Source organism: Rhinichthys klamathensis, unplaced genomic scaffold, assembly GCF_029890125.1.
Source record: "Rhinichthys klamathensis goyatoka isolate OS25496 unplaced genomic scaffold, OSU_Roscu_1.1 h1tg000094l_1, whole genome shotgun sequence".
In the NCBI taxonomy this organism is placed as follows: domain Eukaryota; kingdom Metazoa; phylum Chordata; class Actinopteri; order Cypriniformes; family Leuciscidae; genus Rhinichthys; species Rhinichthys klamathensis.
In genome coordinates this window covers 769,192-788,909 of record NW_026606633.1, presented here as the reverse complement: position 1 = coordinate 788,909, position 19,718 = coordinate 769,192, and the positions used below count along the sequence as shown (strand labels likewise).

The 19,718-nt window shown below is 37.0% G+C and overlaps 2 protein-coding genes across 4 annotated transcripts in view; both read left to right on the top strand.

The window, feature by feature from the left end:
- rgl1 (ral guanine nucleotide dissociation stimulator-like 1) overlaps positions 1-19,718 on the top strand; it is a 222,516-nt gene that overhangs the window by 23,727 nt on the left and 179,071 nt on the right. For 2 of the 3 annotated variants that reach the window (XM_056252321.1, XM_056252323.1), the window contains 17 exons: positions 315-425; positions 2,120-2,328; positions 3,144-3,218; positions 3,524-3,717; positions 3,841-3,965; positions 4,056-4,271; positions 4,659-4,762; positions 6,686-6,770; positions 7,031-7,120; positions 7,268-7,354; positions 7,580-7,612; positions 7,715-7,836; positions 7,917-8,006; positions 8,429-8,609; positions 8,699-8,944; positions 9,810-9,924; positions 10,052-12,089. In XM_056252321.1, coding sequence (XP_056108296.1) covers positions 315-425; positions 2,120-2,328; positions 3,144-3,218; positions 3,524-3,717; positions 3,841-3,965; positions 4,056-4,271; positions 4,659-4,762; positions 6,686-6,770; positions 7,031-7,120; positions 7,268-7,354; positions 7,580-7,612; positions 7,715-7,836; positions 7,917-8,006; positions 8,429-8,609; positions 8,699-8,944; positions 9,810-9,924; positions 10,052-10,239 — 2,271 coding nt within the window. In that variant the 3' untranslated portion in view covers positions 10,240-12,089. Of the gene's footprint in view, positions 1-314; positions 426-2,119; positions 2,329-3,143; positions 3,219-3,523; positions 3,718-3,840; positions 3,966-4,055; positions 4,272-4,658; positions 4,763-6,685; positions 6,771-7,030; positions 7,121-7,267; positions 7,355-7,579; positions 7,613-7,714; positions 7,837-7,916; positions 8,007-8,428; positions 8,610-8,698; positions 8,945-9,809; positions 9,925-10,051; positions 12,090-19,718 lie in introns of those variants that run through there. The other variant, XM_056252322.1, reaches the window with a different exon arrangement.
- Positions 13,502-19,010, top strand: plin3 (perilipin 3). The gene is made up of 8 exons (XM_056252324.1): positions 13,502-13,603; positions 14,728-14,791; positions 14,944-15,139; positions 16,149-16,231; positions 16,570-16,801; positions 17,653-18,011; positions 18,133-18,351; positions 18,478-19,010. Exons 2-8 carry the CDS (start codon positions 14,729-14,731, stop codon positions 18,580-18,582), a joined length of 1,257 nt encoding a protein of 418 aa, XP_056108299.1. The 5' UTR covers positions 13,502-13,603; position 14,728; the 3' UTR covers positions 18,583-19,010.

The window sequence follows — 19,718 nt, the reverse complement described above, 5'->3', positions numbered from 1 at the left end:
GAGTTTAGTTCTTGAACTCCAAGGCTGGATGGAGAAATCCTTCCCTATTAAGAATCTGTAAAAGCTCTTAGGCTGATTTTTAAAACCCCATGCCAGCTCTGATCTCATTTCTTGTCTCTCCCCCTCTCTCTGTGTCTCCTTCCTCCAAATGAGTTATCATTTTCTCTCCTCCACACACCCCATCATGTCTGTCAGTTTTTTGATACTAAAATTTAAGTACGGTTCCTGTTTATGCCGAACTAAGACATATTGTTCCCCGTTTTAGTCCACAACATTCCAAATGGCGTAACGTTGATTGCTTTCTCCCTCTTCAGAGCTCTGTGCAGGACTGGGGAGAGGAGGTCGAGGAAGGAGCCATATACAACGTGACGCTAAAGAGGGTTCAAATCCAGCAGGCGGCTAACAAAGGCGCAAGATGGCTGGGGGTGAGCGGAGGCCTTTGATCTGAATGCACTTCCACTCTTATTTAAAGAAACACTTCAGCTGCCCATGCTGGGCTGGCCAGACAGTAGGGGATATTAAGGGTGACCATTTAAAGCTTTTTATGGTTTACGGAAGTATTTTATTTGTGGGGTTCTTATAGTGTTCTAGTCATTAGTCTTCATGGTTATGGCGTTGCAAGAAAACACATGAAACTTTATATAGGCCTACAGTTGTTTGTTTGGTAAAAGCTTGGTTAAAGGGATATTTCACCCAAAAATTTCAATTCTGTCATCGTTTACTCACATTCATGTCATCCAAACCTGTATGACTTACTTTATTCTACACAAAGAAGATTTTTCTTTTGAAAAATGTTTTTCAATCATGTTTTTTTGGACCCCATTGTCTTTAATTGTATGGACAAAAACAGTTCTTCAAAATACCTTCTTTGTTTTCCTCAATGTGATAGCTATTTATTATGTGTTTTATTGACAGGAAAACATTCTCTGTTGCAAAGGTTTTCAACCAAAAATTTGCTGTATGAGCTTCAAGGTTTATACAACATTGTTATTTTATGAAGCCATGCTGTTATGGCTCCGTTCCGAATTACAGCGGTGAATATGGTATAATCTGTTGCTTTAACCTTGAATAACTTTTTCCATATTGTCAACACCCTTCTGAAAACAAAGCACTTATGAGCTGACGTGATTTCCATAGGGCTTTAGTTTGTTGTAACACAGATGTTTCTACATTGTAAAAAAACAGTTCATTTCATAAATATGACATTCATGATAATGCTGATTTCAAAAGCAAGTTAACTTTACAGTACTCATGCTGTAAAAATGTAAATGCAGATTTGATTGACGTTGCAATTAAAAGAAAGCAAGTTTTACATTCGGGCATCAGTTAGAGCTCTGTTTTAGAGAGGTCACGGTGCTTAATGTTTGACCTAGTTTTCACGTTATTTGTTCGTTTAAAAGGTTAGTATTCTTGCTGTTCCACTGATACAGTGTTACTTTTGTATCATTGAGATACTATTATTGTTTTTATTAATATTTTGAGTCTGGGGTTTTTATTTGTTATTTTTATATTTTCTGTTTTCATTTTAATTGTTGTTAAAGTTTTAGTAATTTTGTTATTTTTTTGTCATTTTTAAATAGTTTATGGTTTTTAAAAATATGTCTAAAGTTTTAATTAATTTTTATTTCAGTTTTAGTTTAGTTAGTTAGTTTATTAGGTTAAACTAGGCAGAAATGTTGCCTTGACAGCTAGCTGAAATAAAATAAGTTTAAGTTTTATGTATTTTATTTTATTTCAGTTATGTAATAAATGTTTTTTTTGTTTGTTCCAGTTTTAGTTTGAGTTAACTATAATATTCACCTTTTTGTGGCAACTTTTAAATCACATAGGCCTGTGAACCACACAACCATTGTATTTTTCAACTAATGAAGCATTTTTAAAAAGTCTGCCGACTTTCCAGCGTGTCTCAGAGAGGGAGGAGGAGGATTGCTCTGATTAAAAGCAGATTGTAGAGTTTCCTGTTGTAGCGTGCTTGCAGTACCAAGGTCTCATTCTTTGCCCTGTTTATTTCTGCTTTTCTCCCTCTGTTTCTCTGCACGATACTTGGGTGCGTGTTTAATTGAACTGATTTTATATTTCTCTCACGGTATTTTTCTCTCCTCTTGCTTTGCTCTCTCAGGCAGAGGGTGACCGCTTGCCCCCAGGTCACACGGTCAGTCAGTTGGAGACGTGTAAGATCAGGAGTATCCGGGCGGGGACACTTGAGCGCTTGGTAGAGACGCTCCTCACAGCGTTCGGTGATAATGACCTGACCTACACCAGCATCTTCCTCTCCACATACAGGGCCTTTGCCACCACACAGAATGTACTGGAGTTGCTGCTGGACAGGTGTGTACACATGTGTGCATGTTTATGTGTTAATACACATCATAAATGTCAAGATAAACCTGAATGCATTCTGACTGGCTGTTTTGAATGCTCACTTTTGCGTACACGCAAGAGCCTTGCGGTGATCAGCTTAGGAAGTAGAAATGCCCATCTTGGCAAGGTATTAACTTAAACACAGTCGGTTAAGATCTACAGGAATCCCAACAGTCTTGGAAGACATGGAAATATCAGGGAATTTTAGGCCTGACAAAATGTCTTGGAAATGAATAAAAAGTTATGGAAGTTTTTATAGTCAAAACATTTTTTTTTAAAGGGCCTATTATGCTTTTTTTTAGATTTTCAACTTACTTTAGTGTGTAATGTTGCTGTTTGAACATGAAAGTTACAAAGCACAAAGTCACTCCAAAGGGAGTTATTCTCTATATCAGTAAGCATTGTTCCTGAACTTCTGAAACGCCTCGATTTGCAGTCTTGTATTTTCTACTTAGAATGTACACGTCACAATATTCCTCATTTAAATTATTCCCATCCAATTTGTGTTTTTTGAAAATTCAACCATGAAAACTTCAAGAAATCAAGAAATTGTAAAAGGGCATCGTAGGTCCTCTTTAAAAATGCATAATAGTCATCGCAAATGACTAGAAAAGTCATGGAAAAATCATGGTCATTTATTTGTCTGAAAATGTGGGAATCCAAAATTTTTATTTTACTTTCATACCTGATATTTTATACTTTATTTTGGGTTCTTATACAGTGGTTACTCCCTTCGCCATTTGTCAGCATGTTCACCAGCTGGTTTCTCTCTTCTTTCACAGGTATGGCAGTTTTGAGGATTGTGAGGGGGAGCGTAACCAGTGTCAGACTGGAGAGAGCAGAGGCGCTGTGAGAACGTGAGTGTCTTCGGCGTGGTTATCTGTGCTGTTATATCTGCAGTGACTTCTGGCAGCTCTTGTGTTTGTTGTTTCATTTCCATAGAAGCTTAAAAATAGAGGTCAAACTCTGTGCTATTGTGTGTATGTGAGTTTGGAAGCGATTAGAAATAAAAGGGAACTAATGAATAGTGTTTGGTTGCTGCATGAATCACAGAATTCCAGTTAAAGTGTACTATGAAAGATTCCCTCACTAGTTTGCGCCATCTGGTTTTTTCTGGTTTATACAAACATCTATGTGTTATTTTTCTTTCTTTTTTTTCCAGTGCTTTGGCCTCTATTCTGAGAGCCTGGTTGGATCAGTGTCCAGAGGACTTCCAGGAACCTCCATCATATCCGAGTTTGCATCGTGTGCTGGGTTTCCTGCAGAAGGCCATGCCGGGCTCAGAGCCAATGCGCCGGGCTCAGAGTCTGCTAGAACAATTGCGTGTCCAGGCCAGTCTAGAGAATGAGTCTGAAGGCAAGTCATATCCGGATTAATTATTTTATCCGTACCTCTATCGAACTTTATACCTCCTTTGTCTATTCATGTTTGTTCAGTCTTCCTGTGCATACAAAAACACCTGCTGTCCATTTGTTGCAGGAGGCTTTCAGTACACCAACCCATTCTGCCTTGGGGAAGATGAGGAAGTGGAGATCGATTTGCAAGAGGACTTCTTCTCCTTCGAAGTTGACCTTGTAGCAGAGCAGCTGACCTATATGGATGCGGTGAGAGAGAAAGCTGTATATAGTAATGATGCAAACTTTATTTTGCACATTCTTTGAATCAAGCAATGAAATATTTCCTTCCTTCCACAGCTGCTATTTAAGAGGGTGGTTCCTCATCACTGTTTGGGCTCTATCTGGTCTCAGCGTGATAAAAAGGACGGCAAACAGAGCGCGCCCACCATACGTGCCACCATCACCCAATTTAATGCGGTAACAACGTGTGTGGTCAGCACCATCCTTCGCCAGCGTCAGATACGCCCACATTTGCGTGCTCGCATTATCCAGCGCTGGATTGACATTGCACAGGTGCATAACCCAACACACAGACACGCTTGAATGGTCCCAATATAACTTAATGCTCATGTTCAAACTTTTCGACCTCTGGTTCTTGAGAACTGCTGCACTTTAGTGTCGCTTGATTTTCCAGCAACACTTTAGATTTCCTGGCAAAATTAAAGCCTGATGTTGATCTGTAATATATTTTTTTTACAAAAGGCATTTACCATTCTCTGTGCATTTTGGTAAAGAGTTACACCTAATCTATGTCTTTGTAAGACATAACTGTTTTAGTTTAGATCTAGATAAACCAAAGTAGACATAATAATGTCATTCAGCCTCCCAAAAGATTTCGGATAAAGTGTAATTAGGACCATTTGTAAAAGAAAATGTGTAAATATGGATTAACTTTCTCAGGAGTGTCGCATTCGTAAGAACTTCTCGTCTCTAAGAGCCATAGTGTCGGCGCTGCAGTCCAACCCCATCTACAGACTGAAGAGAACGTGGGCCTCTGTTGCCAAGTAAGTTCTGTCAATAAACAAGCCTGTCAGTCTTTTCTTTATTTTTAAACACTATATAGGGTGCTAAAATTATTCATATCCTTTTAATATTATTGGTTATGTTTACCAGTTATGTTATGGTTACTAGTTACGTGTCTAGATGGATATATACTACCATTTAAAAGTTTGGGATCGTTATTATTTATTTATTTATTTTAAATACATTTTTATTCAGCAAGGATGCATTAAATTGATCAAAAAATTACAGTAAAGACATTCACAATGTTAGAAAAGATTATTATTTCAAATTAATGTTCTTCAAGCTTTCTCTTCTATCAAAGAGTCCTGAAAAAAGACTGTATCACAATCTGTATCAAACATTAAGCTGCACAGCCATTTTCAACATTGATAATAATAAAAAATGTGCATTGAGCAGCAAATCAGCATATTAGAATGATTTCTGAAGGATCATGTGACACTGAAGACTGGAGTAATGATGCTGAAAATTCAGCTTTGCATCACAGGAATAAATTACATTTTAAAATACACTCACCTAAAGGATTATTAGGAACACCTGTTCAATTTCTCATTAATGCAATTATCTAATCAACCAATCACATGGCAGTTGCTTCAATGCATTTAGGGGTGTGGTCCTGGTCAAGACAATCTCCTGAACTCCAAACTGAATGTCAGAATGGGAAAGAGAGGTGATTTAAGCAATTTTGAGTGTGGCATGGTTGTTGGTGCCAGACAGGCCGGTCTGAGTATTTCACAATCTGCTCAATTACTGGGATTTTCACGCACAACCATTTCTAGGGTTTACAAAGAATGGTGTAAGGCGAAAATGCCTTGTTGATGCTAGAGGTCAGAGGAGAATGGGTCGACTGATTCAAGCTGATAGAAGAGCAACTTTGACTGAAATAACCACTCGTTACAACCGAGGTATGCAGCAAAGCATTTGTGAAGCCACAACACGCACAACCTTGAGGCGGATGGGCTACAACAGCAGAAGAACCCACCGGGTACCACTCATCTCCACTACAAATAGGAAAAATAGGCTACAATTTGCAAGAGCTCACCAAAATTGGACAGTTGAAGACTGGAAAAATGTTGCCTGGTCTGATGAGTCTCGATTTCTGTTGAGACATTCAGATGGTAGAGTCAGAATTTGGCGTAAACAGAATGAGAACATGGATCCATCATGCCTTGTTACCACTGTGCAGGCTGGTGGTGGTGGTGTAATGGTGTGGGGGATGTTTTCTTGGCACACTTTAGGCCCCTTAGTGCCAATTGGCATCGTTTAAATGCCACGGCCTACCTGAGCATTGTTTCTGACCATGTCCATCCCTTTATGGCCACCATGTACCCATCCTCTGATGGCTACTTCCAGCAGGATAATGCACCATGTCACAAAGCTCAAATCATTTCAAATTGGTTTCTTGAACATGACAATGAGTTCACTGTACTAAAATGGCCCCCACAGTCACCAGATCTCAACCCAATAGAGCATCTTTGGGATGTGGTGGAACGGGAGCTTCGTGCCCTGGATGTGCATCCCACAAATCTCCATCAACTGCAAGATGCTATCCTATCAATATGGGCCAACATTTCTAAAGAATGCTTTCAGCACCTTGTTGAATCAATGCCACGTAGAATTAAGGCAGTTCTGAAGGCGAAAGGGAGTCAAACACAGTATTAGTATGGTGTTCCTAATAATCCTTTAGGTGAGTGTATATTAAAATAAAATAAAAATGAAATTGTAACAATATTTCACTGGTTTAACTGTATTTGATCACATAAATGCAGCCTTGGTGAACATTAGAATCGTCTTTTTAAAAAACCAACAAGCCTTACTGATCCCAAACTTTTGAACGGTGTAGTGTATTCTGTTATTATGACATGTTCATAATCTCGAATTGTTTTTATTCCACTATGCTACATTAGAGACAGCATGCAGATGTTTGAAGAGCTTTCCGATATCTTCTCCGACCAGAATAATTACCTTACAAGCCGGGAACTGCTAATGAGGGTGAGCTCACACACGTCTCTCATTCACAGTTCTGCTTATGTTGTGTTTTCTTTGCACAGAGGCATTTTGTAAGTTAGCGTTCACTAATAAGGCGCACATGGAATCATGTTTGTTTATTATGTTTTTAGGTTAATTTGATTATGCTTTTAGCTACCAACAAAAGTGTTAACTCCATTTAACTAACTGTTTAAAAAAAACAGTACAGAAGATTTATTTCTTCTTGGCTTGCTAAAAACTAATGACATCTCTCTGATCTTCAGGAGGGCACCTCAAAATTTGCCAGTCTTGACAGCTGTGGCAAAGACCACCAGAAAAGATCCCAAAAGAGACTGCAGTTGCAGAAAGAGATGGTGAGTTAGTAAAAAAAAGCCCCAAAAGATAGTATGTATACGTACCGGTACTTTATTTGAGAGCAAGAGTTAAAGTGTTAAAGTGAGTGAAAAAGTACCATGTTAGCTTGAAGCAGACAAAAATATACATAACTATATTGTTTCCAGGGTGCCATGCAGGGGACGATCCCATACCTGGGTACATTTCTCACCGATCTGACCATGCTTGATACAGCACTGCCTGACCAAGCGGAGGTGAGTCAGCTGTTCATCCACCACAAATTCCCAGAGTAAAAGAAAACCTCATAAAGAATTATCTCTGGTGTTATTATTGACCTAGCATTCCCAGACCAGTAAGGTTTTCATTACCAAGGTTTATTTGACCTTCTTTTGGATTGTTTCACAAGCACTGTAATCAAACTTTTCATGAGTAAAATCATGTGGAGAATCTGGACTAAAGTTTCTTTCTGTGCTTCACAGGGAGGACTGATTAATTTCGAAAAGCGGCGCAGAGTAAGTACAACATTCCTTATTATTTGGTCTTTATTATAGTCAAAACATCTGTTGAATCCCTTAGGTCTGTGGGAATGTTGAACAAAATCTCTCTCTTTACAGGAGTTTGAAGTGATCGCTCAGATTAAGCTCCTGCAGTCTGCGTGCAACAGTTACTGTCTGACCCCTGACCCCACATTTCTGCGCTGGTTTAAAAGTCAGCCTCAGCATTCAGAAGAGGAGAGGTACACACTTTTTTCTCTCTCTCTTTTTTTTTATGTGTTAGTCTCATTGCTAATATTGGTCACTCATGTTTGTCACTCAGCTATGCGCTGTCGTGTGAAGTCGAAAGATTGGGAGACAACAGCCCAACGTCACCAAAACCCCGCAAGAGTATGGTGAAGAGATTGAGCCTGTGAGTGACCTAAAACCAAAATTTTAATATCTGAATCAATCAAGCTTTATACTTAAGACCCCATGAAATAAAGAAAACATGCCTATAAGTGACAGTAGAGATGCCTATAAGTGACCTTTTACTTTGTTACAAAAGATTTCTATTTCAAACGAATGCTTTCCTGTTCACTCCTGTTCATCACAGGGATAAATTGTATTTTTAAATATATTAAAACTGTAATTTTAAATAGCAATAATATTTAACCATATTACTGTTTTTACTGTATTTTAATCAAATACATGCAGCCTGGGTGAGGAAAAGAGACTTCTCTCAAAAACATTAAAAATCTTACTGACCCCAAACTTTTGAACAGTAATGCATATTCAAAGAGGAAGACTTGTTAGGTATTTCATTTATCTTTTTTGTCCTTACAACCTCTTTAGACTCTTCTTAGGACCTGATGCCACAAACACAAGCTCTCCTGTGAGAGAGAGTCCTCGGTCGCCTCCTACTGGCAGCTCAGGGGAGAGCATGGACTCAGTCAGTGTGTCTTCCAGTGACTCTAGTCCCTCAGAGAGTGAAGGCATGACACCCACGCACTCTATAGACACTCATCTTAAGAAGGTACAAACATCCTAAATCATGGCAAAATTCTTGATATACTGTTGTATTAAATGAAAGTATTAAAACAGACATCTGTTTGGTTACAATAGCTGTCCGAGTCTTCCTCTTGCACCTCATTGCACTCCATGGACACCTCCTCCTCTACAGCCAGTGCTTCTATGGCCTCCCCAACCTTGCCCGGGCCCCCCTGCAACCATCGGCGCTCCATGTCACTGACGCCCATGACCCCCACATCACCCTCTTTTCCACCTGCCTATAACACACAAGCTCAGGATGCATGCATCATCCGAGTAAGCCTCGAACAGGGAAACGGCAACCTCTACAAGAGTATCATGGTTAGTGATGAATAACATTCATCTACTTTATCAGTGTGTGCAATCTATTCTTGCTTATATTAAAAGTATATTTGACCATTGTTAATATATTGGTCAAATATAGTACGATTAGTTACTGATTGATTACCTACTTGCTCTGGAGTTTAACACCCTTTTTATATTTAATTATATTAAAAGACATTTTAATTATTGCTAATTAGTGTTTAAAATCAGGCAGATATGCTTTAAAAAAAGAATACATTAGTTTTCAAGTTGTGGTCTGGGGTCTAGGCAAATATTGTGAGATTAACTGTGATTATTTTATTCTTTTCATTTTTAGCAGAAAGAAATCTAAAATCTATATATTGTTTTGTGAAGAAAAAATATATATTTCTAAGTGTTCATCTCTCCTTCCTTACAATGTACATAAGTTTAAAGTGCTTTAGAATTATTTAAATTCAACAGGTAATAAATATTATAAGCAATATATAAAAAATATTCTTTTTATTATATAAAATTCAATAATTTAATAACATTTTTAATTTTTTCCTATTTAGGTTTATACATTCCACATTAATAGTTGGGGAGGGAATGGAATTAACACTGTCAACTTACAAATACGTTTTTTTTTAGATACTAATTTGATAATTTATTTTGGCTTTAGTACAGTGTGAATATATCAGACAATTATTTAATTTTGCAAACCACAGGCTGTTTTTTTTTATATCTCACTTACTGTTGTTATTACACAGTATAAATGGGTTTTTATATTTGAAAATATATAGCTGTTTTTATAATATAGGACACAAATGGATCATCATTCTTGGCTGCAAATAGCACTAAGCTCATAAAGAGTTGTAAAACGAATGATTGTTTCTCCATGCAGCTGACCAGTCAAGACAAAACTCCAGCGGTGATCTCTCGAGCCATGGCCAAACACAATCTGGAGGGTGAGCAGGCTGCCGACTACGAGCTGGTGCAGGTCATCTCTGAGGAGAGAGGTACAACATTAAAACTTGTGGATCTTGTGTGTCTCACACATTTTTAAATCTTAGTGCTCTAATCTATTTAAGCTTGTTATGATGGAATCCCCGCATCATGTTTGCAATCTTTTTTCTTTTTCTCCAGAGTTGGTCATCCCTGACAATGCCAACGTGTTTTACGCCATGAGCACGTCTGCGAACTTTGACTTCCTGTTGCGTCTGCGTGGTTCTGAGGGGAGGCCGGTTCAGCTGCGCAGTCGCTGCAGCTCCACATTACCACGCACGCAGCAACGCTCCAGTCTGTCCCTCAGGCTCAGCAAGGTCACGCTGTGACCTCAGACCTTTTTTTGAACCTGAGCGGGCATCATAAAAAGACTATAGTGGGTGGAGTACTAGAAAATGGGCTTTTATAAACTATTGCAAGGCAAGTTTGTTGACTTCAAAACATGTCCGAACTGATTTAGGCATCTCAAGCTCTTCAATTCTGCCTTTTGAAATAAAAGGCTTGTCACATAGTAGCATGTGCCTCCATCTTCCCGTCTGGCCCACATGTAAAGAGACACATCCCACCCTCCCTATTGCTGGATATTTTGCACATGTGCAGGATAGTTTCCTGCTCCTCGTCAGTATTTGCATAAGAGCACATCTCTTCCCAGCCTTGAGGCCTACACGACTTCCTCTGAGAGTGAGAGGGGAACGAAAGAAGCTGTGGGAAGAGAAAACAAATGACAGCCATGTTGCCTTTATCTTATCAACGGTAATGATGGAACTCTTGCGTCAGTATTGAAGATGATCTGCAGTAGCTGTGATGTCATCTTTGTCATCAACGTGTCCTCCCCCTGTCCCCTTGTGCACTGTGTGGACAATGTGGACTGCATCCCTAGACTTAAAGTGCTTAGACTGGCTCACTAAGAATCCTGGCACAGCAAAGCAATTGCATTTACTTTCTATCTTTAAGGCCAACCTTGAGAAAGAACAACCGTTTCCTCAAGATATCACAATATATAGGTATCTATGATGAAACCAGGTGTATGAAGGCTGAAACCTCATGACTTTCTCTGCCTATTCTAAGCATTTTATCTCTATTTCTGTGTTTCTCATATTGTGAGCTGTGTGACGAATGCAAAAATATGCATTCTGATTGGTTCCTGCTTGGTTTTATCAAGTCTGCGGTTTCCTTTCACGAATGGATCAATATTGTGTCTTTAAGGTGTGTTGACACCACACCAATAGGATGGGTTTCTGTTTGGAAACCTGGATTGAGCTGCCTTCCTCACTGATACAGTGGCACTTGCTATGGAGTTGGTGGAGTCAATGGGTGTGTGTACTGAAAAGAGCGCTTGGTCCACTTCTTATAGCTTTCCTGTCTTCTGTCTTCAAGCAATGCTATATTAATGATATACGTTTCTGTTTCTTTTTTATACGTATGTTTTTGTAAGAGATGAATAAATATCCATGATATCTATGAAAAAAGGATTTTGGAAGTTTTAAAAGATTTGTTAACTAAAAGAGAAAATGTAAAAAGCTGTGAAAAATGAGTGTGAGATTGTAAAGTGAGCATTAAAACAAGTCAGACATTTCCATCAACCAGCACAATAATGTGCAAGATTTTCCAGAGGATCTGTGTACCCGGTGAATACAAAAACATGTCTTACACTAAAATGATTTTTTTTTTTACACTCAGGCATTTTAACACCTAATGGTTTCTATAGTTTGGTTTCAAAAGACTTGCAGAATTTTTTGCCTTAACTTTGTTCTTTCTAATTCAACCTTTTAATCTGGTATGTAATGCATGTTAGTTGGCCCTGACTCCTGGTAATATGTCAACAGATGTATAGAATGTGCCATATTTTGCCTTTTGTTCTCACAGTAATTGAAAGACACTTATTTTTGTTACATTGAACACGTAAGACTTCGATGACACTAACAGTTTAAACAAGGTAAAAAAAAAAAAAAGTAGTGTTTTAACAGTTGTGGGGCAGCAGTGTTTGTGTTTTGATTAATTTGTCTTGGTTCAAATTTATTTAGCACTTGTGTGTTTTCTCAAATCTTTATTTTGAATATTTCTTCACTACCAAAGAATTGTCTATCTACAGTGAGTCAGTGAATAAATTATTATCATTATGATTTTTGTAATTTGAATATTACTTTTCATGAATTAAATGGAGACTCTCTAAAAAGTACTGTGGACGTTAACTGAATTTGACTTTGCTTGCATCACACATAAAATATCATAAGAAAGATATGATTCATTCATTCGAAGTGTTTTGTTTTGTAATTCTCATTTCCATTATCTGCTTCAGTATTGTTATACTGTTAACTAAAACTAATAAAAATCGTTTTCTGTAATTGAAATAAAATAAAATATTAAATTAAAAACTTACAAACTTTGCCTTGGCAACAATCTGAAATAAGTTTAGGTCGAAGTACAAACATTTCTACTTAAAAACATTAAATCTATATAGACATACTGTATATTTTATAAATAAAACAAATGACAAAAGCACCTAACAAAATTACTAAAACTAAATTAAAATTGAAATATAAAAATAAAAGCTAAATGAAAACACTACACTGTAAATATATATATATATATATATATATATATATGATCAATAAGTTACAACAACATGTTTTTACATTGCTTTAACTCATCAAAATAAGTTAAGCAATTTTCAACTTTTTTATGCTATACAAGATTCAACTTATTTTAAGTCAGTTTAATGCAATATAAGTTGAAATGACTTAAACATCCAAGTTGATTGTACTTAAGCTCGCAGCCGCTGCCAAGTCAAATGTTTGAAAACAAAATAGGTATTTTTTTCAGTATAGTGCAGTATCAGTTAAAGTGTACACGTCATCAACAACTTACACATCACCATTATCTGAAATGATTAGCATTAGTGTAGAGGCGGGTTTTTTTATCACTGATTTCATATCGTCATAAGATTCCATATCTTATCTTGTGTGGTTGTCAGAGTGTTAACCGCCATAGACAAGGAGGGATAGGGATGGATTATGGACCAAACCAGAACCTCAGAGGCCTGTCTGGGCTTCAAAAACTCATGCTGTGCAGCTCGAGACTTCCAAAGATGTTTAGTTACATACTTGAGTATCATATTGCTTCTTTCACCTCAGATGAACTCAAAAGGTTAATGACAATGATAACTGGTAATCTGCCAGTATCTTTATCAGCACCCTGATAAATCTGGTATATAAAGGTCCAAAATACTATGAGATTAAGTAGCTCATTAACAGGATACATAAAATGTTATAATAGATTATGTTCTCATTTAAGACAATTGTATTCTGGAGACATTTTACAGTAATAATAATAATTATAGGTTGTTTTTAAAAATGCTTTGTTTAAACAGATTTTTCTTGGGTGGCACAATTTGGGGAGTCTGGCCAAACAATAATTAATCTGAGGAACATTTAGGTTTAGAGAGAGAGGCAATAATAATCATATTAAATATGCTAAAAAGGCAACAATTTTAAAAGAAGGAATCCATAATTGAGGGTAGTTTCATAATAAGAGATCTCATAGAGGCTGATTGGTTTGTTTCAAAGAACTCCGCCTAACTTTGCACTTTTATTGCGTCAAGTTGACTCAGGCTCTTGCCTAGACACAGCGATTACATTGAGACTCCCACATACTGCACGCGGGTCAGCGAGGGACAACAGAGATCAATAACAGGTCAGTTTCTATGACAGCTGTCTAAGACAGTAGGAAAATGAGTCTGACAAGAGTTTTGTGGGATGGCAAGTAACAGTTTTTTTTCATCGGTGCGTTAATGTTATGTCAGTAGATAGATCTATCAAAGACCGAGCGCGAGCCTACGCTTACGTTTTTTCTTCAGTTGGCTAAAAGTTTCTTCACGCGCAGTTAAACAAGCCGCGACTCAGAAACAAAAATACATTTATGACTACAGTACGCAAAAAAGTCTATTGTAAGATTAAAATGTTGTTAAGACGGTTTGTCAAGTATATTGTTTCAGTCTCCTCTAGCTGTCAGATTCCAATCCACACGGAATCAATGGCGCAACAATAAAATTTCTCAGGAAGTGGGTGAAAGTTTACGCCTTTTCCTCTATTCAACGCTCTTGATTTGTCATTACGAAGGTCATCATTACGATGACGGGATCTTAACGCCCACTTCTTTAAAATGTAGCAAAGATATGTTATCTTGCCAATGGAGGATGATTTCCCCACTGTTATCTGAGCTTTATAAGTGTCACAAAATAGATTTTTATGTCCTATTATTATTCGTTTTCGACCACCTAAACTAAAGGGAGGTTGAGAGGACACGGCTTTGCTACAAAAGATAATATAAGTGAAAGTTCTCTTCTTAGGTTTAAAGAAAGACTTTAAATAAATATAAATTGTTGTTTTGTAAATAAAATATACATAGCATATTATATAAATGTAGCCTATATAATTATACAAATTTATATTATTTTATATTATATTATTCTACATTATAATCTTCTTTTTGGTCTCTTATTTGATATGATAAACCAAGTTCATCTATAATGGTTCACGTAATTTGCACAGAAGTATGATGTGTTCACTCCTCATTTAATGTGACTCGCCCAAGTAGGACATGATCAGTCTTGGTCCTGGAACAACATACCAACCAATCAGATTGTAGTGTTAGGATTAGCGTTATAATTTTTATATAGTTTATAATTCTGTCATCATTTGCTTATCTGATTTTTTTCTGACCAGGCTTTGAGTTTTATTGGTGCCAGTGCCTTTGTGTTTCTGAGATGGATCTCTACTATCCATGATTATCAGTGCAAAAAAAAATTTTTCCCACAGAATGGCAGATAATGGGCAGTCAGCAGAGATGGACACAGAGGCATCACAGGCTACTCAGGAACAAGTGAGTCATGTGTTTCATGGCCCTCACATACAGTTACAAAACAGAAGTTCAGCATTAAAATCTTTTTATGGACAGTTTGTTCTGTTATGTTTCATGAATGAGCCCCATTGTGCATCAAAAGTAGAGTAAATAGCAACTAATTTGTGTTTCAGAGTGTGGTTTCCCGAATGAGCAACCTGCCGCTGGTGAGTTCAGCATGTGGTGCGGTGTATAATGCTTACAGCACTACTAAAGACAGCGTGCCACTCCTGAAAGGAGTAATGGAGGTGGCAGAGAGCGGGGTGCGAACACTAGGTGCCGCTGCTTCAACGGGTTCCAAACCCATACTAGACCGGCTGGAACCTCAGAGTGAGTTTCTTAAACCTAGATGCTGTTAGTAAAGTTACGGTAGTTTGTACACTGATGGTCAAAAGTTTGGAATAATTATGATTTTTTTTAAATGTTTTTGAAAGAAGTCTCTTTTGTTCATCAATGCTGCATTTATTTGATGAAAAATACAGTAAAAACAGCAATATTGTGAAATATTATTACAATTTAAAATATCTGTTTTCTATCTGAATATATTTTAAAATGTAATTTATTCCTGTGATGCAAAGCTGAATTTTCAGGATTATTACTCCAGTCTTTAGTGTCACATGATCCTCAAAAATCCTTCTAATATGCTCATTTGCTGCTCAATACACATTTCAATGTTGAAAACGTTGCTGCTTCTTAATATTTTGTTACAATCTTTTCTAAAAAAAAATTAATAAAATTGAAATGAATACTTTTATTCAACAAGGATGCATTAAATTGATTAAAATGACAGTAAAGACGTTCATAATGTTGTGAAAGTTTTAAGTTTCAAATAAATTCTGTTCTTTCTAACTTTCTATTCATCAAAGAATCCTGGCAAAATTTATCACAGTTTCCACAAAAATATTAAGCAGCAAAAACTGTTTTTAACACTGATAATAAAAAGAACTATTATTAATAATTGAGCACCAATAATAATAAAGCATTAAATCAGAATATTAGAATGATTTCTAAAAGGTCATGTGACACTGAAGACTGAAGAAATGGCTGCTGAAAATTCAGCTTTTTTCATAAATAATATTTTACAATAAATTTGCAGAAAACAGTTATATTAAAATGTAATATTTTATTTCACAATATTACTGTTTGTTCTGTATTTGTATCAAATAAATTCAGTCTTAGAGAGCAGAAGAGACTTCTTCAAAAAAAAAGATTATATCTTAATTAAAAAATGTTATTATATCTCAATTATTGCAAACTTCTGTCTGCCAATGTATTACTTTTTTTTCCTGCTGGTTGTTAAATAAAAGCAGTTGTTTTGTGTGTTCTTTCTCTTTTGCAGTTGCAGTGGTAAATGAATATGCCATGAAAGGCCTGGACAAGGTAGAAGAAAACCTCCCAATTTTACAACAACCAGCAGACAAGGTAAAGCCTAGACTGACTTATTCTACATTTGAATCACTCAATGAATCATTGTAAATATCTCCATTGCACTTAATATTCAACAATATTATCGATCTCAATGTACTGACGAGAACTGAACTGAGCTGGACGAAGACATCATTTTTTTATTTTGCAGTACTGCTTTATAGAAATTAACTAATTTAATAATTGATGATCTTTACAATGGATATGACTCAACACTGAGCTGAACAACAGCCAGAATACATAATTTTTCCTGTTTATTACTGTAAAGCTGCTTTGAAACAATCTGTATTGTATAAAGCGATATATAAATAAAGGTGACTTGACTTGACTTGCAGCTGGTCTCCAACACAGTGGGCATGATGTACCAGTCAGTAACAGGAGCAAAGGATGCTGTGGTGGGGGCCGTGTTGGGAGGTGTGGAAAAGACACGTATGGCTGTGACCGGAGGGATAAACACTGTCATGGGGAGCCGTGTGGGCCAGATGGTCAGTAATGGTGTAGATAAGGCCCTTACTCACTCTGAAGACTGGGTGGATCAGAACCTTGCACTTAGTGAAAAGGAGCTTGGTAAGTGGAGTTGCACTTCAGACCCAGCAATTTAATTATTGTTAAAAAATGACTTTGAAAATGACAAAAAATATATAAGTTAAAGGTAACATCAGCTAAAGTAATCTAAAAATGTTCTCTTCTCAGTTAGCCTCTTGTTTGGATATACATTATCACAATGAAAGGGCAAAGAGCACATTCTTGGAGGAAATACTTTTTTTGTTTCAGTTCTGGCAAGAGCTAATGAGCAAAAGGGAATGCAGCTTTAAGAAAACATTTCACTTTCAAGCCCTGCTATTGCATTATTACCTAGAAATTAAAGTTTTTAATACAATAAAAAATATGTATGATTTTCTTTCATATACTGTATATTTATTTGATTATTTACTATAATATATACAGTATATACTACTGTTTAAAAGTCAGAAAGATTTTCTGAAAGAAAATTAATACATTTTATTCAGCAAGCATGCATTAAATTGATAAAAATGTGACAGTAAACCCTTTTACATTGAAAAAAAATCTAATTTATCTAAAATCTAAAAATTATTTATTATATTGTTTTTGCTTCAATGATTTGAAGGATGTTGTGACACTGAAGACTGGCTGCTGAAAATTCAGTTTTGCCATCACACCAATAAATGACATAAAAAAGAAATACATTACATTTAAATACATTGAAATCGAATTTGGTTATTTTAATAATATTTCACAGCATTACTCTTGTTTGCCCTGTGTTTGATCAAATAAATGCAGCCTTGGGGAGCCTATGAGCCTTTGGAAACCATAAACAAATGTGACTGGCCCCAAACTTTGACTATATATGTATGAATTTAAGGTGTTGACATCAGTTTTGTGTCTTCTGCCTCCAGCTGCACTGGCTGAACCAAGGCCAGGTGAGGAGGAAGGATTCATGGTAACTACTAGCCCCAGCTACTTCGTCCGCCTGGGTAAGCTGTCTGCCAAGGTTCGGGAGAGGGCGCTTGAGCAGTCCCTGCTTAGGGCCCGCAAGGCCAGAGACACTACCCATGCCACTGTGACTCAAATGACCAGCACTTTGGACCTGCTGGAAAGTACCCGGGCTACTTTGGCCAGTGCCAGCCAGCAGCTAGGGGGCGCTCCGGAGCAGTTACTTCAGAGATGGAAAGAATGGAAGGAAGGGCAGCCCAAAGAACTGCAGGAAAAAGTAACAGAAGAGTCTGAGGTGGATGCAGCAAAAGGCAAGGGAGAGGTACAGATACACTTTGTATTTGTTGTTTTTGGATGTATTTCACTTTGAAAATGCAATACAAAATATGAATATCTTACTCAAGACACATTCTCAGTGTGTATATGTGGATATCTCCCCATAGGAGCTGGAGTGGAGAGCCCTGTCCATGGTACGGGGTTTGAGTGATCAGCTAAAGGTAGCATGTTCAGGTGTTGTGTCCAGCGTACAGGGTCTCCCAGGCACTGTGCAGGAACAGCTTCTGAATGCTCGACATACAGCTGAAGAACTCCAGGCATCTCTGAGCAGCACCAGGACACTCACACCCATTCTCTTACAGCAGACGCGTCAGCAGATAGGCCAGGTACAGTCAGTTTGAGTCGAGTGTATGCCATTTTGTACATCAATTGTCATGCTCTATTCTGTTTTAATCTATTATAAAATGTACATAGAATGTAGACAGTGTTCATCAATCTTCATCTTTTAACAGGTACGACAATCTTTGGATGGAGTCGTGGAGTACCTTCTCAATAACACTCCTCTCAATTGGCTGGTTGGGCCTTTTGCACCTCAGATAACAGAGAAAGGCGATTGAAAATGCACAATAGTCTAATGAAATAGGTTAATATATGCTGCAAATTGTTGAATGTTGTAACCATTTCCATTTCAGAATTTTAACTAGTTTTAACTATGAGTCATTAGACTCATACTACATTTTTAAAAATGACAGTATAATGAACATAAAATTGCAAAATTATAATTTTAACAATGTCAGTATTTTAAACCAAGCATTGAAACCACTGCCGTATGGAAGCTAATGCAGGTGCTACACTGCCGCATTCAAACCTGTCGCACTATCAAATACTGAATACATCATACTTTCTAAATATGAGCAAGCCACATAGTCCCTGGTTTTCTAATTCATGATGTTTATGTCACAACTCCTGCAAAAGAGATCAGTTGATTGTTTGAAATGCAAAATCAATCGATCAATTAAATAAAATACTTTTGTGAAAGAAATTATTTCTATTTCTTCCATTTGTTTTTGCTTTCTGAGCACAAATGAAGGATTCTATGGAGAGGTAATATATAATATTTAAGCATTTCAGCATATTTGGGGTCATGTTTATGCAATATCATAGATGCAAGTGCTATTACTTGCCTCGTGGTGCCATCTTGCCTCGTGGGACCTTCACCTGGACTGGTCCCTGCTAGTGGAATGACCTGCCTAACTCAACCCGGGCTGCTGAGTCTTTAGCCATTTTCAAGAAACAGCTGAAGACTCATCTTTCCGGCAACACTTGATCCATTAATACTAACACTTTCTTTGCTTTTCTCTTCTACTCTATATCTTTTTTTTTTTTTTTTAAACGTATACTGCGTTAGACTAAACTGGAAAGGGTACCAGCACTTGCATATTGTTGTCCTTTATAGTTTAATTAAGTCACTTTGGATAAAAGCGTCTGCTAAATGATTAAATGTAAATATATCAGAATTTTAATTTTATCCAATGTTATAATTTCTGTTCTGAAAATGCAAATCAGTGAGCAATTAATTAGATAATGACTCATTTTCATATTCACCTGTGGGTCTTGGCTTAAACAAAAGGACAGGAACCAGCAAAAATAGAATAATGCATAGGCCTACTGTTATAATATACTGTATATTGCATTAACATGGGGTTGCAATACATGAAAGAAGCTGAAGTAGGAAGCTTTGACACCGAAATTG